The sequence below is a fragment of the Pseudophryne corroboree genome, chromosome 7 (genome assembly GCF_028390025.1).
Source record: "Pseudophryne corroboree isolate aPseCor3 chromosome 7, aPseCor3.hap2, whole genome shotgun sequence".
NCBI classification, from domain to species: Eukaryota; Metazoa; Chordata; class Amphibia; order Anura; family Myobatrachidae; genus Pseudophryne; species Pseudophryne corroboree.
In genome coordinates this window covers 208,223,233-208,244,608 of record NC_086450.1, presented here as the reverse complement: position 1 = coordinate 208,244,608, position 21,376 = coordinate 208,223,233, and the positions used below count along the sequence as shown (strand labels likewise).

Below are 21,376 nucleotides of genomic sequence, written 5' to 3'. Positions count from 1 at the left end.
TCCCCCTATGTATGTAAATATAGTAAGTTGGTGTTCCAGTCATGCTTCTGCTGGACTTGACTCCGCCCAAGTTATACAACAGAACCGACTTAGTGGCTGCTGTGCCGAGCAACTTATTTAAGGCTGAGATCTAATGGGATGTGGCGCAGGTGAGACTGTGTTTATACCACGTATACCCCTTAACCCCAACAATTTTCCTTTTCGTTTCACGCGCCTGCAGTTTCCTTAAGCGTCTGCTTCATTATGATGATCAATAAGTCGCAGGGGCAAACACTCAGGGCTTCAGGCGTAGATCTCAGGACCAGCTGCTTCTCCCATGGGCAGCTTTACGTGGCTTGCTCACAAATTAGTAGCTTCAAGTCATCTTTTTGTATTAATCCCTGAAGGAAAAACTGCAAATATTGCAGGGGCATCCATGATTTTCATCCCTTTCATTTTGCACTAGCAGCATCAATGCTTACTGTATTCTTTCAGAATGGACTGTTTTTATTTGACTTTTATGTTTTCTCTTTTTTTTTATTTTTTTATTTCTTTGGTTTCTTGGATGGCAAGCGCAATCTGTGCTCTCACACTCCAAAAATCTACTGCTGTGTGTGTATGTATGTATGTATGTATGTCTGTATATATATATATATATATATATATATATATATATTCCTGTCCTATATATATATATATATATATATATATATATATATATATATATATATGTGTGTGTGTTTGTGTGTATAAACATGTGGTGGGTAATGTAGATTTGTGTATGGGATGGTATGCGCAGCTCGGGATCAGGATGGGGATGGAGGGAGGACAGGAGTACATGTATTACCCTCCAGTATAGGGGAGATGCAGTATCAGCGCACGTTATGTGCGTTGATACTGCTTCTCCCCCATGTAAGACACTGGCGGAGTGTGCACACCTGTCCATATCGGCGCTGCTATCTAAAATATTTGACAGCTGCAGGTGGCGATGCCCATAGACTACAGCAGGGACAGAACTGTGTTTGCAGACAGTTATTCTGTTTTAATTTTATGCAATTTTATTTTTGTGTGTCCCAAATTATCTGTATGATCCTAGACTTTTTTGGAAAGAGGCATTTAGGTTGTCTGACTTGTCGTAGGTTTATCCATGTGTCTGTTTGACTGTTTAATTATCATCTGGCTATATATATATATATATATATATATATATATATATATATATATTGTGTGTGTATCCTCTCTTTACTGTATGGATCTGTGTTATTTGAATATAAATGTTTCTGACTTGTAATGTAGATTGGTATGGGATATTAATTTGTAATGGTTCTGTGACCAGATGTAGTGGTAATAATTATATAACTGAGGTGATATTGAAATCTATATTGAGACCTTTTGCTGTAAGTGTTTTCAGGGCATAGATCCTTCTAAGTTCTTCCTTGTTTATCCTTTTCATGTAATCCCTTCCTCGCCAATTGCAGTATGTGGTATACGCTGTATGACCATGAAGTAAATGTTTACAGGATAGTGTAGTGATACACTATGTTTATCATACCATATTCTGATGTTGCAAATGTGTTCTGTCATCATCACTTTTAGTGTTCTGATTGTATGGCTCACATACTGAAAGCCGCATGGGCGTGTGACAAAATAGACTATTCGTTTTGTGTGGCAGATGAGTTCGGCCCTGATTTTGTGATCCTGTGCTGTTTGATTTCAGTTCTCTGATTTGGTTTGTGTAGTTTTGAAATTGGTTGTCCTGCACCCTATGCTTGTGCCACATTAATGGAATTCTCGTCTTGATGTGGAGCCGACTATTTTGGTTTGTAAAGACCTGTCGGGGGTATGTGGTTATGTACCAGTTTCTTCATCAAGTCTGGAGTGTTTTTGTATACTATTTTGGGTTGTCGTGGTAACATGTTTGCCAAAGTTTTGTCTTGCATCAGTATATTCCAGTGATTTTTGATGCTTTGTTTGAGTCTACCTGCTGCACTGTTGTAATGTGTTACAAAGTAGATGTCCTTATTGTCTGTTTAGTGTATTGTCTGCTTATGTTTGCATTGGAGTAATTTCTACCTTCTTTCTTTTCTACTTTGCGGAATGCTTCGTCTACAGTGTGTTTGTCATATTTCTTGTCCATGAACTTCCGTTTTACTTCTTCTCCCTTGTCCTTTGTAACATTTGTAGCTGCCAGTGCATTATTCAGCATTTCTGCTTTAATGAGGAATACCACCTCACCCAATAGCTGTCTATTTGCATTTTCCTTCTTGTGTTTTCCTGTTAGTGCCTGCAACACAAGGCCTTCAATCCTGATGACCCTCTCCCACCTATAGACCAGCATCTTTTAGACATGCTGCAGACACCAGTAGAAGTTAAAGCAAAGTGCCAGGATGCATTATCCAAGGTGAAGGCCTTATTCCCACTGCAGAAAGCTGCCAAGAGGAAGGAACAGAAGACTGCCAAAGATATCTTCCAAGACCAGTAAGTTCGTGCTACCAGTGTAGTCTGATTTCTTGTGTATATACTGAATTTGAATGTGTAGTATATTCCATGTTACAGTGGAGTCTGTCACAAATATGCTGAATTCTGTCCTGAATGCAAGATTTTTTGTTGTGTGTTCCATGACCGAACTCCTGATTTCCTTTTAGCTTTATTTAAAATTACAAATAGTATTGTGCGGCCAGTGTGATTTTTACTGCCCAAGGTGGCCTTAATTGACTTGATCACAGTGACTACAGTTTAATATATGTGCGATAACACATTTCGTAGTGTGAATTTTAAAGATATTAGAAGCCCATGTAAAAACAAAAGGCCGCTGGTTGGGTGTTTTAATTACAGGCCACAGCAGAACTCCCAACAGAGCTTCTGCTATCCCAATAAAAGGTAGGAAGGGTGTACTCTTTATACTACAGGAGTAACATTTTAAAAAAATCACTCAATGCTGAATGACTAAAGGCCCCCATACATCGGCAATCACAAAAAAATTAGCACATTCTGTAATTTTTTCCCCCAGATTTAAAGAGTTCCCAATCTACCAATCTGTGCTCATACATTACAGGTATTTCTCTAGCATCTATAAGGGATATTGGGGAATTAGTACGATGGGATATAGATGGGGTCCAAAGGAGCCGGTGCACTTTAAATTTCTTCAGCAGGGTGTGCTGGCTCCTCCCCTCCATGCCCCCTTTCACAGGCAGTTTAGAAAAAAGTGCCATCAGGAGAGGATACACACTCTGGAGCTCCAGAGAGTTTTCTTCAGTTTCTTTTTAAACTTTATTATTTTCGGTATACTGTTTGGGCAACAGCATACCTGCACCGTGGGAGTTAGGAGTGGGGTGGTCACCGGCCACTGTAAGGTGTCAGAGCCGCTCCCCCACTGCAGGACCACCCTCCTGAAAGGTTGTTGTATAGCGGGGCACTGCGCCTTAGCGGTCACAATCGTAGCGCGCCACACACCCCTAACATTACCTGAAGGTGACAGTGGTGAGTACAAAACGGGGGCCCCGTTAGGGGGTCCCCCGGTTCTTGGTGCAGCAAAGACATAGGAGCGGCATACGGGACCCGCTATAGCCCCCTTCTGTACACTGGCAGCGGTAATGAAAACTAACACTTGCTGTGATGTTTTACACTTATAGGGAGATTTTGCCAGTATAAATATCACTGAAGCTCTGGCACCATTACAAGGGGCGGAGCTTCCTCAGACCGGGACCAGCGGCGTTTTGGCGCCTTCCTCTGCTTACAGCTGCAGCAGCAGATACATACACAGCTCCTCCAGACACTCCGCATACGCAGGAAAACCTCTATTGTACACAATCTGTTTTCTGTACAGTACTAATACTCTGGTGTTACACCGTGATTTAACAGCTTGCAGTCTCACTGGGGCTGTTTAGCTTGGGTGTGCTGTTCCCTTCTCTCTCCCTCTCACATATACAGTAAGGGCAGGCTTGCTATTGTGTTACTTGTCTGTGTGTATGTGTTCAGTGCTTCCCTATCTAATTACATCCTCTGTAGAGTATTCATAACATCACATATCTTGTCTTTCTTTAGTCTCACACCCTCCTGACACTTGGATAACTTTGTGGGGTATCATCATACAACCCATTAAGAACCTAGCAATCTGGTGGACCATTATGCAATAGGTAGCATCTATCCTTGTGTATCTATGCCTATTTCCCTATAGATTGTAAGCTTGCGAGCAGGGCCTTCCTACCTCTATGTCTGTCTGTTTTTACCCAGTTTTGTTCTATTACTGTTGTTCTAATTGTAAAGCGCAACGGAATATGCTGCGCTATATAAGAAACTGTTAATAAATAAATAATAAATAAGTGTTATTTACTGTAAACATGGTAAAACACCAATTAAGTATGTCACACCAGATTCTCTCTCTCTACATCTGGTTCCATATCAAGTGAACAATGCAGCCAGTCCTCACAACACAGTGAGGGGGCTGGGGGGGAGGGTCAAGAGCCTTCCTGGCTAGGTGCCATAAAATCCATGATGTTCGATATGTCATCTCAGCTCAAAAGACTCAACAACTGCAGCAAGCTGTTGCAGACCCAGCTGCAATGGCAGATGTTCCACAGCCGCCCCTCTTTAGATCAGGACCACAAAAGCGTGGCTTATCTGCTTTACTCTCAGACTCTGATGAGGAGACGCAGGAGCAGGGGGAGTAATTGAATCCTGTTACTGGGATTCCCCTACTACACAGGGTATTGAACCCCTCATTCTAGATATTCGGGATGTGTTAAAACTCCCTCTAGAGTACGCTGCGGCACAGCAGTCATTTTTCTTAACACAGAACATACTCAGTGTCACTTTCCCTGATTCTGCAGTTAGATGACCTGTTTAAGTTAGCCTGGAAAAATCCAGAAAAAAAATACCAAGTGTCAAGACGATTTTTGCACTCTTTCCCATTTGCTCCTGAAGGCAGGAAAATCTGTGAAGAACCCCCGGCTGTTGACGTATCAGTCTCTCGCCTATCTAAAAAGGCAATACTGCCAGCTCCGGGCTCCTTTACCATAAAGGACCCGAGGGATGAAAAAAAATAGAGACTACACTGAAGTCTATCTACACATCAGCAGGTGTATCACAAAGACAGGTCATAGCAGGTTGCTGGATGACTCATGCCATTCATACGTGGGCTACTCAATTTCAGGAGGTCCTCTCGAGGGATATGTCCCTGGTCACTACAGTGACTCTCCTAAAACACATTCAAGACACTGCATGCGTCCTGTGTGACTCTCTCAAGGAGATAGGCAATATTAATACTAGGACCACTTCTATGGCAGTGTCGGTGCGCAGAGCTTTGTGGTTGCGTCAGTTGATAGCGGACGCAGAGTCCAAGCGCAGTGTGGCGTGTCTACCTTTTTCAGGGGATTGGCTCTTTGGGGTGGAATTGGTTATGTGGGTTTCTAAAGTAACTGCGGGGAAATCCACGTTTCTTTTACGTCCTAGAGGATGCTGGGGACTCCAAAAGGTCCATGGGGTATAGACGGGATCCGCAGGAGCTTGGGCACACTAAAAAGACTTTGACTGGGTGTGAACTGGCTCCTTCCTCTATGCCCCTCCCCCAGACCTCAGTTAGACTTTGTGCCCAGGAGTGACTGGACACACACTAGGGGAGCTCTACTGAGTCTCTAGAAAATACTTTTGTTAGTTTTTTTATTTTCAGGGAGACCTGCTGGCTACAGGCTCCCTGCATCGTGGGACTGAGGGGAGAGAAGTCAGACCTACTTCTACTTAGTTAAGGGCTCTGCTTCTTAGGCTACTGGACACCATTAGCTCCAGAGAGTTCGATCACTTGGTTCGCCTAGCTGCTTGTTCCCGGAGCCGCGCCGTCACCCCCCTCACAGAAGCCAGAAGAAAGAAGCCGGGTGAGTATGAGAAGATCCGAAGACATCAGACGGCAGAAGACTTCAGTAACGAGGTAGCAGCGCAGCGGTAGCGCTGCGCTCCATGCTCCCACACACTTCACCAACGGCACTTGCGGGTGCAGGGCGCTGGGGGGGGGGGCGCCCTGGGCAGCATGTTACTGGGGTCTTGTAAGCTGGCATACAGGCATATTCGGTGCCCGGGCACCGTTTTTCATACCCCCGCCAGCATAGCAGATTTGAATTTTTGCGGGACTGAAGCGCGCCTCACCAGCGCCATTTTCTCTCATCCACAGCCGCTGCATGAGACGTTGGTGCTTGTTTAGAATTAAGGGCAGCACTATCATCATATATTATATTGGTGTGATATATGGGCGCTGGGGTGTGAGCTGGCATACTCCCTCTATGTTTCTCTCTCTCCGGGCTTCCCTGTGGGTCTGTCCCCTGGTTGGGGCAGTGGGTGTGTTGGTACTACGTGTCGGCATGTCTGAGGCTGAGTGTTCCTCCCCGGAGGAGGTTGCTGGGGACTTAGAAACGGGTCTGGAAATGGCTCTGTCGGCACAGCCGACACCTGATTTGGTTACTATGTTAAGTGCACTTAATGCAAATGTGGCCTCATTGTCCAAGAGGTTGGATAAATCTGAGTCTCAGACACAAGTATGGAGGAAATCCATGGAGGATGCTTTGACTCAGGTGCAGACCCCTTCAGGGTCACAAAAGCGTTCGTTTACCCAGATGGTAGATACGGATAACGACACGAATTCTGATTCCGATGTCGATTTTAATGAGGCTACTTTACACCCAAGGCTAGTTATGAGTATTCAGTATATGATTGTGGCTATTAAAGATGTTTTACGTATCTCTGACGAACCTGCGGTGCAGGAAACAAGGATTTGTTTATTTAAAGGGAAAAGGCCTGAGGTGAAGTTTCCCCCCTCTCATGAAATGAATGCTCTTTGTGAAAAGGCTTGGGAGTCACCAGACAAGAGATGGCAGATTCCCAAGAGAATTTTCATGGCGTATCCTTTCCCCTCTGACAGGGAAAAATGGGAGTCGTCTCCGAATGTCGACAAGGCTCTATCCCGTTTGTCTAAGAAGGTGGCGCTTCCGTCCCCTGACACAGCAGCTCTCAAGGATCTGGCGGATCGCAAGCTGGAAACGTCTTTGAAGGCCATTTTCGTTAATACGGGTGCATTGCTCAGACCTGCTGTGGCGTCAGTATGGGTGAGTAGTGCTATTGCTAAATGGGCTGATAATTTAGCTTCTGATATGGATACCCTTAATAAAGATAATATTCTTTCTCTGACGTCCTAGTGGATGCTGGGAACTCCGTAAGGACCATGGGGAATAGCGGCTCCACAGGAGACTGGGCACAAAAGTAAAAGCTTTATGACTAGCTGGTGTGCACTGGCTCCTCCCCCTATGACCCTCCTCCAAGCCTCAGTTAGATTTTTGTGCCCGAACGAGAACGGTGCATGCTAGGTAGCTCTCCTGAGCTGCTTAGAGTAAAAGTTTAAATAGGTTTTTTTATTTTCAGTGAGTACTGCTGGCAACAGGCTCACTGCATCGTGGGACTAAGGGGAGAAGAAGCGAACTCACCTGCGTGCAGAGTGGATTGGGCTTCTTGGCTACTGGACATTAGCTCCAGAGGGACGATCACAGGCCCAGCTTGGATGGGTCCCGGAGCCGCGCCGCCGGCCCCCTTGCAGAGCCAGAAGAGCGAAGAGGTCCGGAAAAATCGGCGGCAGAAGACGTTCCTGTCTTCAATAAGGTAGCGCACAGCACCGCAGCTGTGCGCCATTGCTCTCAGCACACTTCACACTCCGGTCACTGAGGGTGCAGGGCGCTGGGGGGGAGCGCCCTGAGACGCAATAAAACACGTTTTAAACCTTATATGGCAAAAGAAATGCATCACATATAGCTCCTGGGCTATATGGATGCATTTAACCCCTGCCAGTTTTCCTAAAAAAAAAAAAAAGCTGGAGAAAAGGCCGCCGAGAAGGGGGCGGAGCCTATCTCCTCAGCACACAAGCGCCATTTTCCCTCACAGCTCCGCTGGAAGGACGGCTCCCTGACTCTCCCCTGCAGTCCTGCACTACAGAAACAGGGTAAAACAAGAGAGGGGGGGGGGGCACTATTTGGCAGATAATACAAATACAGCAGCTATAGAAGGGAGAAACACTTATATAAGGTTATCCCTGTATATATATATAGCGCTCTGGTGTGTGCTGGCAAACTCTCCCTCTGTCTCCCCAAAGGGCTCGTGGGGTCCTGTCCTCTATCAGAGCATTCCCTGTGTGTGTGCTGTGTGTCGGTACGATTGTGTCGACATGTATGAGGAGGAAAATGATGTGGAGGCGGAGCAATTGCCTGTAATAGTGATGTCACCCCCTAGGGAGTCGACACCTGACTGGATGGTCGTATGGAAGGAATTACGTGACAGTGTCAGCACTTTGCAAAAAACTGTTGACGACATGAGACAGCCGGCAAATCAGTTAGTGCCTGTCCAGGCGTCTCAAACACCGTCAGGGGCTCTAAAGCGCCCGTTACCTCAGATGGTCGACACAGACCCAGACACGGATACTGACTCCAGTGTCGACGGTGAGGAGACAAACGTAATGTCCAGTAGGGCCACACGTTACATGATCACGGCAATGAAGGAGGCTTTGAACATTTCTGACACTACAAGTACCACAAAAAAGGGTATTATGTGGGGTGTGAAAAAACTACCCATAGTTTTTCCTGAATCAGATGAATTAAATGAGGTGTGTGACAAAGCGTGGGTTTCCCCCGATAAAAAACTGCTAATTTCTAATAAATTATTGGCATTATACCCTTTCCCGCCAGAGGTTAGGGCGCGTTGGGAAACACCCCCTAGGGTAGATAAGGCGCTCACACGCTTATCAAAACAAGTGGCGTTACCGTCTCCTGATACGGCCGCCCTCAAGGAACCAGCTGATAGAAAGCTGGAAAATATCCTAAAAGGTATATACACACATACTGGTGTTATACTACGACCAGCAATCGCCTCAGCCTGGATGTGCAGCGCTGGAGTGGCTTGGTCGGATTCCCTGACTGAAAATATTGATACCCTGGATAGGGACAGTATATTATTGACTATAGAGCATTTAAAGGATGCATTACTATATATGCGAGATGCACAGAGGGATATTTGCACCCTGGCATCAAGAGTAAGTGCGCTGTCCTTTTCTGCCAGAAGAAGTTTATGGACACGACAGTGGTCAGGTGATGCGGATTCCAAACGGCATATGGAAGTTTTGCCGTATAAAGGGGAGGAGTTATTTGGGGTCGGTCTATCGGACCTGGTGGCCACGGCAACGGCTGGGAAATCCACCTTTTTACCCCAGGTCACCTCTCAGCAGAAAAAGACACCGTCTTTTCAGACTCAGTCCTTTCGTCCCCATAGGGGCAAGCGGGCAAAAGGCCACGCATTTCTGCCCCGGGGCAGAGGAAGGGGAAAAAGACTGCAGCAGGCAGCCTCTTCCCAGGAGCAGAAGCCCTCCCCCGCTTCTGCCAAGTCTTCAGCATGACGCTGGGGCTTTACAAGCGGACTCAGGCACGGTGGGGGCCCGTCTCAAAAATTTCAACGCGCAGTGGGCTCACTCGCAAGTGGACCCCTGGATCCTGCAGGTAGTATCACAGGGGTACAAATTGGAATTCGAGACGTCTCCCCCTCGCCGGTTCCTGAAGTCTGCTCTACCAACGTCTCCCTCCGACAGGGAGGCGGTATTGGAAGCTATTCACAAGCTGTATTCCCAGCAGGTGATAATCAAGGTACCCCTCCTACAACAGGGAAAGGGGTATTATTCCACGCTGTTTGTGGTATCGAAGCCGGACGGCTCGGTGAGACCGATTTTAAATCTGAAATCCTTGAACACTTACATAAAAAGGTTCAAATTCAAGATGGAGTCACTCAGAGCAGTGATAGCGAACCTGGAAGAAGGGGACTATATGGTGTCTCTGGACATCAAAGATGCTTATCTCCATGTCCCAATCTACCCTTCTCACCAAGGGTACCTCAGGTTTGTGGTACAAAACTGTCATTATCAGTTTCAGACGCTGCCGTTTGGATTGTCCACGGCACCACGGGTCTTTACCAAGGTAATGGCCGAAATGATGATTCTTCTTCGAAGAAAAGGCGTCTTAATTATCCCTTACTTGGACGATCTCCTGATAAGGGCAAGGTCCAGGGAACAGTTAGAGGTCGGAGTAGCACTATCTCAGGTAGTGCTACGTCAGCACGGGTGGATTCTAAATATTCCAAAATCGCAGCTGATTCCAACAACACGTCTACTGTTCCTAGGGATGATTCTGGACACAGTCCAGAAAAAGGTGTTTCTCCCGGAGGAGAAGGCCAGGGAGTTATCCGAGCTAGTCAGGAACCTCCTAAAACCAGGACAAGTGTCAGTGCATCAATGCACAAGGGTCCTGGGAAAGATGGTGGCTTCTTACGAAGCGATTCCATTCGGAAGATTCCATGCAAGAACTTTTCAGTGGGATCTGCTGGACAAATGGTCCGGATCGCATCTTCAGATGCATCAGCGGATAACCCTATCTCCAAGGACAAGGGTGTCTCTCCTGTGGTGGTTGCAGAGTGCTCATCTTCTAGAGGGCCGCAGATTCGGCATTCAGGACTGGATTCTGGTGACCACGGATGCCAGCCTGAGAGGCTGGGGAGCAGTCACACAGGGAAGAAATTTCCAGGGCTTGTGGTCAAGCATGGAAACGTCTCTTCACATAAATATCCTGGAACTAAGGGCAATTTACAATGCCCTAAGTCAAGCAAGGCCTCTGCTTCAGGGTCAGCCGGTATTGATCCAATCGGACAACATCACGGCAGTCGCCCACGTAAACAGACAGGGCGGCACAAGAAGCAGGAGGGCAATGGCAGAAGCTGCAAGAATTCTTCGCTGGGTGGAAAATCATGTGATAGCACTGTCAGCAGTGTTCATTCCGGGAGTGGACAACTGGGAAGCAGACTTCCTCAGCAGACACGACCTCCACCCGGGGGAGTGGGGACTTCACCCAGAAGTCTTCCACGTGATTGTAAACCGTTGGGAAAAACCAAAGGTGGACATGATGGCGTCCCGTCTCAACAAAAAACTAGACCGATATTGCGCCAGGTCAAGGGACCCTCAGGCAATAGCGGTGGACGCTCTGGTAACACCGTGGGTGTACCAGTCAGTGTATGTGTTCCCTCCTCTGCCTCTCATACCCAAAGTACTGAGAATCATAAGAAGGAGAGGAGTAAGAACTATACTCGTGGCTCCGGATTGGCCAAGAAGGACTTGGTACCCGGAACTTCAAGAGATGCTCTCGGAGGACCCGTGGCCTCTACCTATAAGAAAGGACCTGCTCCAGCAGGGACCTTGTCTGTTCCAAGACTTACCGCGGCTGCGTTTGACGGCATGGCGGTTGAACGCCGGATCCTGAAGGAAATAGGCATTCCAGATGAAGTCATCCCTACCCTGATCAAGGCCAGGAAGGATGTAACCGCAAAACATTATCACCGCATTTGGCGGAAATATGTTGCGTGGTGTGAGGCCAAGAAGGCCCCTACAGAGGAATTTCAACTGGGTCGTTTCCTGCATTTCCTGCAAACAGGACTGTCTATGGGCCTAAAATTAGGGTCCATTAAGGTTCAAATTTCGGCCCTGTCGATCTTCTTCCAGAAAGAACTGGCTTCAGTGCCTGAAGTTCAGACGTTTGTCAAAGGGGTACTGCATATACAGCCTCCTTTTGTGCCTCCAGTGGCACCTTGGGATCTCAATGTAGTTTTGGGGTTCCTAAAATCACATTGGTTTGAACCACTCACCACTGTGGAATTAAGATATCTCACATGGAAGGTGGTCATGCTGTTAGCCCTGGCTTCAGCCAGGCGTGTCTCAGAATTGGCGGCTTTATCATATAAAAGCCCTTACCTAATTTTTCATTCAGACAGGGCAGAATTGAGGACTCGTCCTCAATTTCTCCCTAAGGTGGTTTCAGCGTTTCACATGAACCAGCCTATTGTGGTACCTGCGGCTACTAGGCACTTGGAGGACTCCAAGTTGCTGGACGTAGTCAGGGCCCTGAAAATATAAGTTTCCAGGACGGCTGGAGTCAGAAAATCTGACTCGCTGTTTATCCTGTATGCACCCAACAAGCTGGGTGCTCCTGCTTCTAAGCAGACGATTGCTCGTTGGATTTGTAGTACAATTCAGCTTGCACATTCTGTGGCAGGCCTGCCACAGCCAAAATCTGTAAAAGCCCATTCCACAAGGAAAGTGGGCTCATCTTGGGCGGCTGCCCGAGGGGTCTCGGCTTTACAACTTTGCCGAGCAGCTACTTGGTCAGGGGCAAACACGTTTGCTAAATTTTACAAATTCGATACCCTGGCTGAGGAGGTCCTGGAGTTCTCTCATTCGGTGCTGCAGAGTCATCCGCACTCTCCCGCCTGTTTGGGAGCTTTGGTATAATCCCCATGGTCCTTACGGAGTTCCCAGCATCCACTAGGACGTCAAAGAAAATAAGAATTTACTTACCGATAATTCTATTTCTCGTAGTCCGTAGTGGATGCTGGGCGCCCATCCCAAGTGCGGATTGTCTGCAATACTTGTATATAGTTATTGTTACAAAAATCGGGTTGTTTATTGTTGTGAGCCATCTTTTCAGAGGCTCCTACGTTTATCATACTGTTAACTGGGTTCAGATCACAAGTTGTACGGTGTGATTGGTGTGGCTGGTATGAGTCTTACCCGGGATTCAAGATCCTTCCTTATTATGTACGCTCGTCCGGGCACAGTATCCTAACTGAGGCTTGGAGGAGGGTCATAGGGGGAGGAGCCAGTGCACACCAGCTAGTCATAAAGCTTTTACTTTTGTGCCCAGTCTCCTGTGGAGCCGCTATTCCCCATGGTCCTTACGGAGTTCCCAGCATCCACTACGGACTACGAGAAATAGAATTATCGGTAAGTAAATTCTTATTTTTGACTCTTGGTTATATCAAGGACGCTGCAGATTACCTGAAGGATGCGGCGAGCGATGTTGGTCTCTTGGGATCAAGAGCCAATGCCATGGCGGCCTCGGCCAGGAGGGCGCTGTGGATCCATCAATGGAATGCTGATGCCGACTCCAAGAAAAATATGGAAGCTCTTCCCTTCAAAGGTAGTGTCTTGTTTGGTGACGGCCTGGCTGACCTGGCGTCTACCGCGACTGCGGGTAAGTCATCTTTTCTTCCTTTTGTTCCCACACAACCGAAAAAGGCACCTCATCAGCAGATGCAGTCCTTTCGACCCAATAAATACATGCGAGGAAAAGGTTCGTCCTTCCTCGCTTCAAAGGGTAGAGGAAGGGGAAGGAAGTCGCCTGCAGTATCAGGCGCCCAGGACCAAAAGTCCTCCCCCGCCTCTACCAAGTCGACCGCATGACGCTGGTGCTCCCCTGCGGGAGCCTGGGCCAGTGGGGGGCCATCTATGGATCTTCATTCAGGTCTGGGTTCAATCAGGCCTGGATCCTTGGGTCCTAGACATAGTGTCTCAGGGATACAAGCTGGAGTTTCAGGAGATGCCCCCTCTCCGCTTTTTCATTTCGGCCTTGCCAGTGTCTCTTCCGGAAAGAGATGTGGTAAATGCTGCGATACAAAAGTTGTATCAACAGGGGGTCATTGTTCCTGTTCCCCCGTCCCAACAGGGGGAGGGGTTCTATTCGAGCCTCTTTGTTGTACCGAAGCTGGACAATTCGGTCAGACCGATTCTGAACCTAAAATCCCTCAATCCATGCTTGAAAGTTTTCAAGTTCAAGATGGAATCTCTTCGAGCTGTGATCTCCAGCCTAGAAGGGGGGGATTTTATGGCGTCAGTCGACATAAAGGATGCCTACTTACACGTCCCGATATATCCTCTGCATCAGGCCTTCCTGAGATTTGCGGTGCGGGATTATCATTACCAATTTCAGATATTGCCGTTTGGGCTTTCCGCGGCCCTGAGGATTTTCACCAAGGTCATGGCGGAAATGATGGTTCTCCTTCGCAAGCATGGGGTTACAATTATCCCGTACTTGGACGATCTCCTGATAAAGGCGAGGTCCAAGGAACAGTTGTTAAGAAATGTGGATCTGTCTCTGTCGGTTCTGCGACAACACGATTGGGTTCTAAATTTGCCAAAGTCTCAGTTGATCCCGGCCACTCGGATGCCCTTTCTGGGCATGATTCTAGGCACAGAGTTACAGAGAGTGTTTCTTCCGGAAGACAAAGCTCTGGAAATACAGACAATGGTAGGGAGCTTCTGAGACCGACAAGTGTGTCGATTCATCAATGTACTTGGGTTCTTGGAAGATGGTTGCGGCTTACGAAGCCATTCCGTTTGGCAGGTTTCATGCCCGGGTGTTTCAGTGGGATCTGCTGAACAAATGGTCCGGGTCTCACCTGCACATGCACCGGAAAATAAGTCTATCTTCCAGGGCTAGGATTTCTCTCCTGTGGTGGCTACAAAGCTCTCACCTTCTAGAGGGACGCCGATTCGGAATCCAGGACTGGGTCCTGCTGACAACAGATACAAGTCTCCGAGGCTGGGGTGCAGTCACCCACGGAAGAAATTTCCAGGGAAAAATGGTCAAGCCAGGAATCCACATAAATGTTCTCGAGTTAAGAGCCATTTACAACAGCCTGCTACAAGCAAAGAGCTTTCTTCAGGGTCGTCCTGTCCTGATCCAGTCGGACAACATAACAGTGGTGGTGTACGTAAACCGCCAAGGCGGAACAAGGAGCTGGGAGGCTATGGCGGAGGCCACAAGAATCCTTCGCTGGGCGGAACAGCACGTGAGCGCTCTGTCAGCAGTCTTCCTCCCGGGCGTGGACAACTGGGAAGCAGACTTCCTCAGCAGACACGATCTCCATCCGGGAGAGTGGGCTCTTCACCAAGAGGTATTTGCAGAAGTGAAGGGGCGTTGGGGAATTCCTCTGATAGACATGATGGCATCTCGCCTCAACAAGAAGCTTCCGAGGTATTGTTCCAGGTCAAGAGACCCCCAAGCCAGTGCAGTGGATGCCCTGGTAAATCTGTGGGTGTTTCAGTCGGTATATGTGTTCCCTCCGCTTTCTCTCATTCCAAAGGTGCAGGGGATCATATGACGAACAAGGGTTCAGGCGATTCTCGTCGCTCCAGATTGGCCACGCATGGCCTGGTATCTGGATCTTCAGGAATTACTAGTGGAAGATCCTTGTCCGTTTCCTCTAAGAGAGGACCTGTTACTGCAGGGGCCATGCGTGTTTCCGGACTTACCGCGGCTGCGTTTGACGGCGTGGAAGTTGAGCGCCAAATTTTAGCTCGAAAAGGTATTCCTGGGGAGGTCATCCCCACTCTCATTAAGGCTAGGAAGGAGGTTACGGCGAAACATCACCGTATTTGGAGAAAGTATGTTTTGTGGTGTGAAACCAAAACTGCTCCTGCGGAGGAATTTCACTTGGGTCGGTTTCTCCATTTTTTGCAGGCAGGCATCGATGCAGGCCTGAAATTGGGTTCCATCAAAGTGCAGATTTCGGCTTTATCTATTTTCTTTCAAAAGGAATTGGCCGTCCTTCCAGAGGTTCAGACTTTTGTGAAGGGAGTGCTGCATATCCATCCTCCATTTGTGCCGCCTGTGGCGCCGTGGGATCTTGAAGTGGTCTTGCAGTTTCTTATGTCTCCCTAGTTTGAACCTTTGCGTAAGGTTGAGTTAAAGTTTCTCACTTGGATGGTAGTCATGCTTTTGGCTCTGGCGTCTGCCAGGCGAGTGTCATAGTTGGCGGCATTATCTCATAAGAGCCCGTACTTGATTTTTCATTCGGATAGGGCGGAATTGAGGACTCGTCAACAATTTCTGCCGAAGGTGGTTTCTTTGTTTCACATTAACCAACCTATTGTGGTACCTGTGGCTACAGATGCTGTGGCAGTTCCAAAGTCTCTTGATGTTGTAAGAGCTTTGAAAATTTACGTCACGCCAGAACGGCTTTTACCAGGAATGCAGAGGCTTTGTTTGTCCTGTATGCTTCCAACAAGATTGGAAATCCTGCTTCTAAGCAAACTATTGCACGCTGGATTTGTAGTACGATTCAGCAAGCTCATTCTTCGGCTGGGCTGCCGTTGCCGAAGTCAGTAAAGGCCCATTCTACCAGAAAAGTGGGCTCGTCTTGGGCGGCTGCCCGAGGGGTCTCGGCACTTCAGCTTTGCCGAGCAGCTACTTAGTCGGGTTCAAACACCTTTGCTAAGTTTTACAATTTTGATACCCTGGCTGATGAGGACATCATGTTTGCTCAATCGGTGCTGCAGAGTCGTCCGCACTTTCCCGCCCGTTCTGGAGCTTTGGTATAGACCCCATGGTCCTTTTGGAGTCCCCAGCATCCTCTAGGACGTAAGAGAAAAAAGGATTTTAGAACCTACCGGTAAATCCTTTTCTCCTAGTCCGTAGAGGATGCTGGGCGCCCATCCCAGTGCGGACTGTTACTTGCAGTGTATTATTACTGGTTAAATTTGTTACACGCGGGTTGTGTATTAGTTATATTCAGCTTGTTGCGGTTGTTAATTCATACTGTTATCTGGTTTCCTGATACTCCGGTTGTAAGGTTTGTTTGTGGTGTGGGCTGGTAAGATTCTCGCCCTTAGTTTAAACAAAAATCCTTTCTTCGAAATGTCCGTCTCTCCTGGGAACAGTTCCTATAACTGAGGACTGGGGGAGGGGCATAGAGGGAGGAGCCAGTACACACCCATTCAAAGTCTTTTTCGTGTGCCCAAGCTCCTGCTGATCCCGTCTATACCCCATGGTCCTTTTGGAGTCCCCAGCATCCTCTACGGAGTAGTAGAATAGGATTTACCGGTAGGTACTAAAATCCTATTTTCTCCTCTCTGGGGCCCCGCCGGCTAGACGTTCCTACCCGGGGCCGTCGACCCAGTTCTTTCGGTCTAACAGATTTAGATCTAGGGCCAGAGGTGCCTCCAATGTGGCTAGAGGCACCAAAGGTAAGACAAAAAAACCAGCAATCGCAGGTTCTCAGGAGAGCACCAGTTCAGTTTCCACTAAGGCCTTAGCATGATGGTGTCCGCCCACCCCGAGGGGATCTAGATGTGGGATCTCAGCTGCTTCACTTCAGCCCTATCTGGGAAAGCTACTGCCAGGATACCTGGGTAAAGGACCTCATTTCTCAGGGCTACAAGCTGGAGTTCGACGGCGCTCTTCCCCAACGACTTTTCAAATCAAGCTTACCAGCTTTGGAGGATACGCGTGTTACGCTGCAACAGGCCATCCTAAAATTGGTACAGTCCCAAGTCATTGTTCCAGTGCCACTGCAACAACAGAGGAGGGTTACTACTCCAACCAGTTCGTGGTACTGAAACGGGACGGTTCGGTAAGGCCCATTTTGAATCTAAAATCCTTGAAGCTTTACCTAAAGGATTTCAAGTTCAAGATGGAATCCTTGCGAGCAGTGATTGCGGGTCTGGAAGAGCGGGAGTTCATGGTCTGCCTGGATATAAAGACACCTATCTTTAAATCCAGATTTGGCCACTTCACTAGGCTTACCTGAGGTTTGCCCTGCTGCACGATCACTAATATTTCCAGGCGCTACCCTTTGGCCTGTCCACAGATCCGAGGGTGTTCACGAAGGTGATGGCGGAGATGATGTTCCCACTCCGGTCCAGTGGGTCAATATTGTCCCTTATCTGGACGATCTCTTGATAAAAGCGAGATCCAGGGAGCTTTTTTTGCTCCATATAGACGACACTATACAACTTCTGTCACACTATGGGTGGATCCTCAATTTACAGAAGTCCCACCTGGAGCCCACTCAGCGGCTCCTGTTCTTGGGAATGTTACTGGATACTGTGGCCCAGAAAGTGTTCCTCCCAGAGGACAAAGCGAGAACACTTCAGGAAATGGTCCGAATGGTCCTCCGGCCTACTCAAATCTCCATCCATCTTTGGGGAAGGTGGTAGCCTCATACAATGTGATCCAGTATGGGAGGTTCCATGCCAGAATATTTAAATCGGATCTCCTGAGCAAGTGGTCTGGATCACATCTTCAGATGCACCGGATAATACGGGAGTCACCTCAGGCCAGGATTTCCATCCTGTGGGGGCTGCAGTCCTCCAACTTACTGTAAAGTCGAGGTTTCGAGATTCAGGATTGGATCCTCTTCATGACAGATGCGAGTCTGAGGGGATGGGGAGCTGAAACCAAGGGGGCTCAGTACCAGGGCAGGTGGTTAGCCCACGAAGCCCTACTTCCGATCAACATTCCGGAACTTCAGCGATCTACAATTCTCTGATCCAGGCCTCTCCTCTACTCAGGTATCACGCGATCCAAGTTCAGTCGGATAACGCTACGACTGTGACGTACATCAGTCTATAAGGAGGGACAAAAAGCAGGGCCTGCATGTGAGAGGTGTCAAAGATACTCCTCTGGGCACAAAGAAATGCAAGAGCAATGTCCGCAATCTTCATAACGGGAGTGGACAACTGGGAAGCGGACTTCCTGAGTCGTCACGATCTCCACCCGGGAGAGTGGGGGCTCCACCGTCAGGTGTTTCAGCAGATCATCGACCGGTGGGGCTGACTACAAATAGACATAATGGCTTCTCGGCTCAACAAGAAGCTTCGTTGGTATTGCTCACGAACCAGGGACCCTCAGGCGAGGGCAGTAGATGCACTGACGTCGCCTTGGCCTTACCGGCTGGTCTACCTGTTTACTCCGATTCCATTGCTCCAAGGGTGCGCAAGCGAATCAGGAATCAAGGAGTCCAGCCAATTCTGATTGCCCCGGATTGACCTTGGAGGGCTTGGTACACGGATCTTCTGGACATGTCCGTAGAAGACTCTTGGCCTCTACCATTGTGAAGAGATCTGGACTGTTTGTCCACCCGTACTGAAGGCGACTTCATTTGACTACATGGAGGTAAAGCGGAACATCCTAGCTCAAAAGGGCCTTTCCAAAAAGGTTATTGCCACCATGGCTCAGGCCAGGAAACCTGTGACGTCAAAACATAAGCTCATATCCTAATATCCTCATATGCAATCACGCTCAGTCCTTGAGTTGGTCTTAAAAACATATCAGTGTGAACTTTTTACAGTATATCAGTGAATTCCTTTTTGTCACCAGGTTGGAAGTGTTATATTTATATAGGGCAACCCTTTGGGAAGCCAACTACAAATTTTGTCCAAACAAAATTACTACTATAGAGCAATCGTGCTACTACCTCTCATGATTTATGGTCTTTAAAACCAATTCAAGGAATGAGCGTGATCGCACAGTTAATCTGAACCTGATGAAGTCGTTAAGACGAAACGCATAGGGTTCATATATCAATATCTGCCATGGTTTGGTACATTTGAATTCCACCATGAGCTCACACTTTTTGCTAAAGTTGAGGGTGGAACCCCTTCCAACTTCCTGTACTCAATCATATTATGGATTTATTGATTTTATGTTACATGTGTTATTTTAAATATTTTTAAGAAGTAAAAGAAAACTTTGTATTACAGGTTGAGTATCCCTTATCCAAAATGCTTGGGACCAGAAGTATTTTGGATGTCGGATTTGTCCGTATTTTGGAATAATTGCATACAATAATGAGATATCATTTCGATGGGACCTAAGTCTAAGCACAGAATGCATTTATGTTTCATATACACCTTATACACACAGCCTGTAGGTAATTTTAGCCAATATTTTTAATAACTTTGTACATTAAACAAAGTGTGTGTACATTCACACAATTCATTTGTTTCATATACACCTTATACACACAGCCTGAATGTCATTTAATACAATATTTTAATAACTTTGTGTATTAAACAAAGTTTGTATACATTGAGCCATCAGAAAACAAAGGTTTCACTATCTCAGTCTCACTCAGAAAACTCTGTATTTCGGAATATTCCGTATTTTGGAATATTTGAATATGGGATACTCAACCTGTAATATATGTCTGAATTTTTTATTGTGTGATTTCTGGTTAGGGGTATTTTTTTGTAGGGAACCTTTGCATTAGCCATCCAAATCATTGCATTACCTCGATATCCCTATATACTGAATATCTGATTGATTCATTGGAGTGAATAGCTTCCTTCTGAACTGAATGTACAGTTATATATTCATTAGCGCACAGAGATATTGTTTGTATGTGTGTGTATATATATATATATATATATATATATATATATATGTATATATATGTTTCTCTTACGTCCTAGAGGATGCTGGGGTCCACATTAGTACCATGGGGTATAGACTGGTCCCTTGGGAGCCATGGGCACTTTTAGAGTTTAATAGTGTGGGCTGGCTCCTCCCTCTATGCCCCTCCTACCAAACTCCGTTTATAAAATGTGCCCGGTGGAGCCGGTCACAGCTAGGGGAGCTCCTAGGAGTTCTTTTAGTTTTATTATTTCTCTGACGTCCTAGTGGATGCTGGGAACTCCGTAAGGACCATGGGAAATAGCGGCTCCGCAGGAGACTGGGCACAAAAAGAAAAGCTTTAGGACTACCTGGGGTGCACTGGCTCCTCCCCCTATGACCCTCCTCCAAGCCTCAGTTAGATTTTTGTGCCCGACCGAGCTGGGTGCAATCTAGGGGGCTCTCCTGAGCTTCTTAGGAGAAGTTAGTTTTAGGTTTTTTATTTTCAGTGAGACCTGCTGGCAACAGGCTCACTGCATCGAGGGACTAAGGGGAGAAGAAGCGAACCTGCCTGCTTGCAGCCAGCTTGGGCTTCTTAGGCTACTGGACACCATTAGCTCCAGAGGGACCGAACACAGGCCCAGCCTCGGAGTCCGGTCCCAGAGCCGCGCCGCCGGCCCCCTTACAGAGCCAGAAGCAAGAAGAAGTCCGGAAAATCGGCGGCAGAAGACATCAGTCTTCACCAAGGTAGCGCACAGCACTGCAGCTGTGCGCCATTGCTCCTCATGCACCACACGCTCCGGTCACTGATGGGTGCAGGGCGCTGGGGGGGGCGCCCTGAGCAGCAATATAAACACCTTGGCTGGCTAAAATACATCACATATAACCCCCAGGGCTATATGGATGTATATTAACCCCTGCCAGATTCCTGAAAAAAGCGGGAGAAAAGTCCGCCGAGAAGGGGGCGGAGCCTATCTCCTCAGCACACTGGCGCCATTTTCCCTCACAGCTCCGCTGGAAGGACGTCTCCCTGACTCTCCCCTGCAGTCCTGCACTACAGAAAAGGGTAAAACAAGAGAGGGGGGGCACTAATTAGGCGCAGTATAATATAAACAGCAGCTATAAGGGGAAAAACACTCTGTATAGTGTTATCCCGGTATATATATATAGCGCTCTGGTGTGTGCTGGCATACTCTCCCTCTGTCTCCCCAAAGGGCTAGTGGGGTCCTGTCCTCTATCAGAGCATTCCCTGTGTGTGTGCTGTGTGTCGGTACGACTGTGTCGACATGTATGAGGAGGAAAATGATGTGGAGGCGGAGCAATTGCCTGTAATGGAGATGTCACCCCCTAGGGAGTCGACACCTGAGTGGATGGGCTTATGGAAGGAA

General features: G+C 47.5%; 1 protein-coding gene across 4 annotated transcripts in view; it reads left to right on the top strand.

Moving 5' to 3' along the window:
• Positions 1-21,376, top strand: part of XRCC5 (X-ray repair cross complementing 5) — a 328,969-nt gene that overhangs the window by 221,687 nt on the left and 85,906 nt on the right. For all 4 annotated transcript variants that reach the window (XM_063933960.1, XM_063933961.1, XM_063933962.1 and 1 more), the window contains one exon: positions 2,261-2,457. In XM_063933960.1, the coding sequence (XP_063790030.1) occupies positions 2,261-2,457 (197 nt within the window). The remainder of the gene's footprint in view (positions 1-2,260; positions 2,458-21,376) is intronic.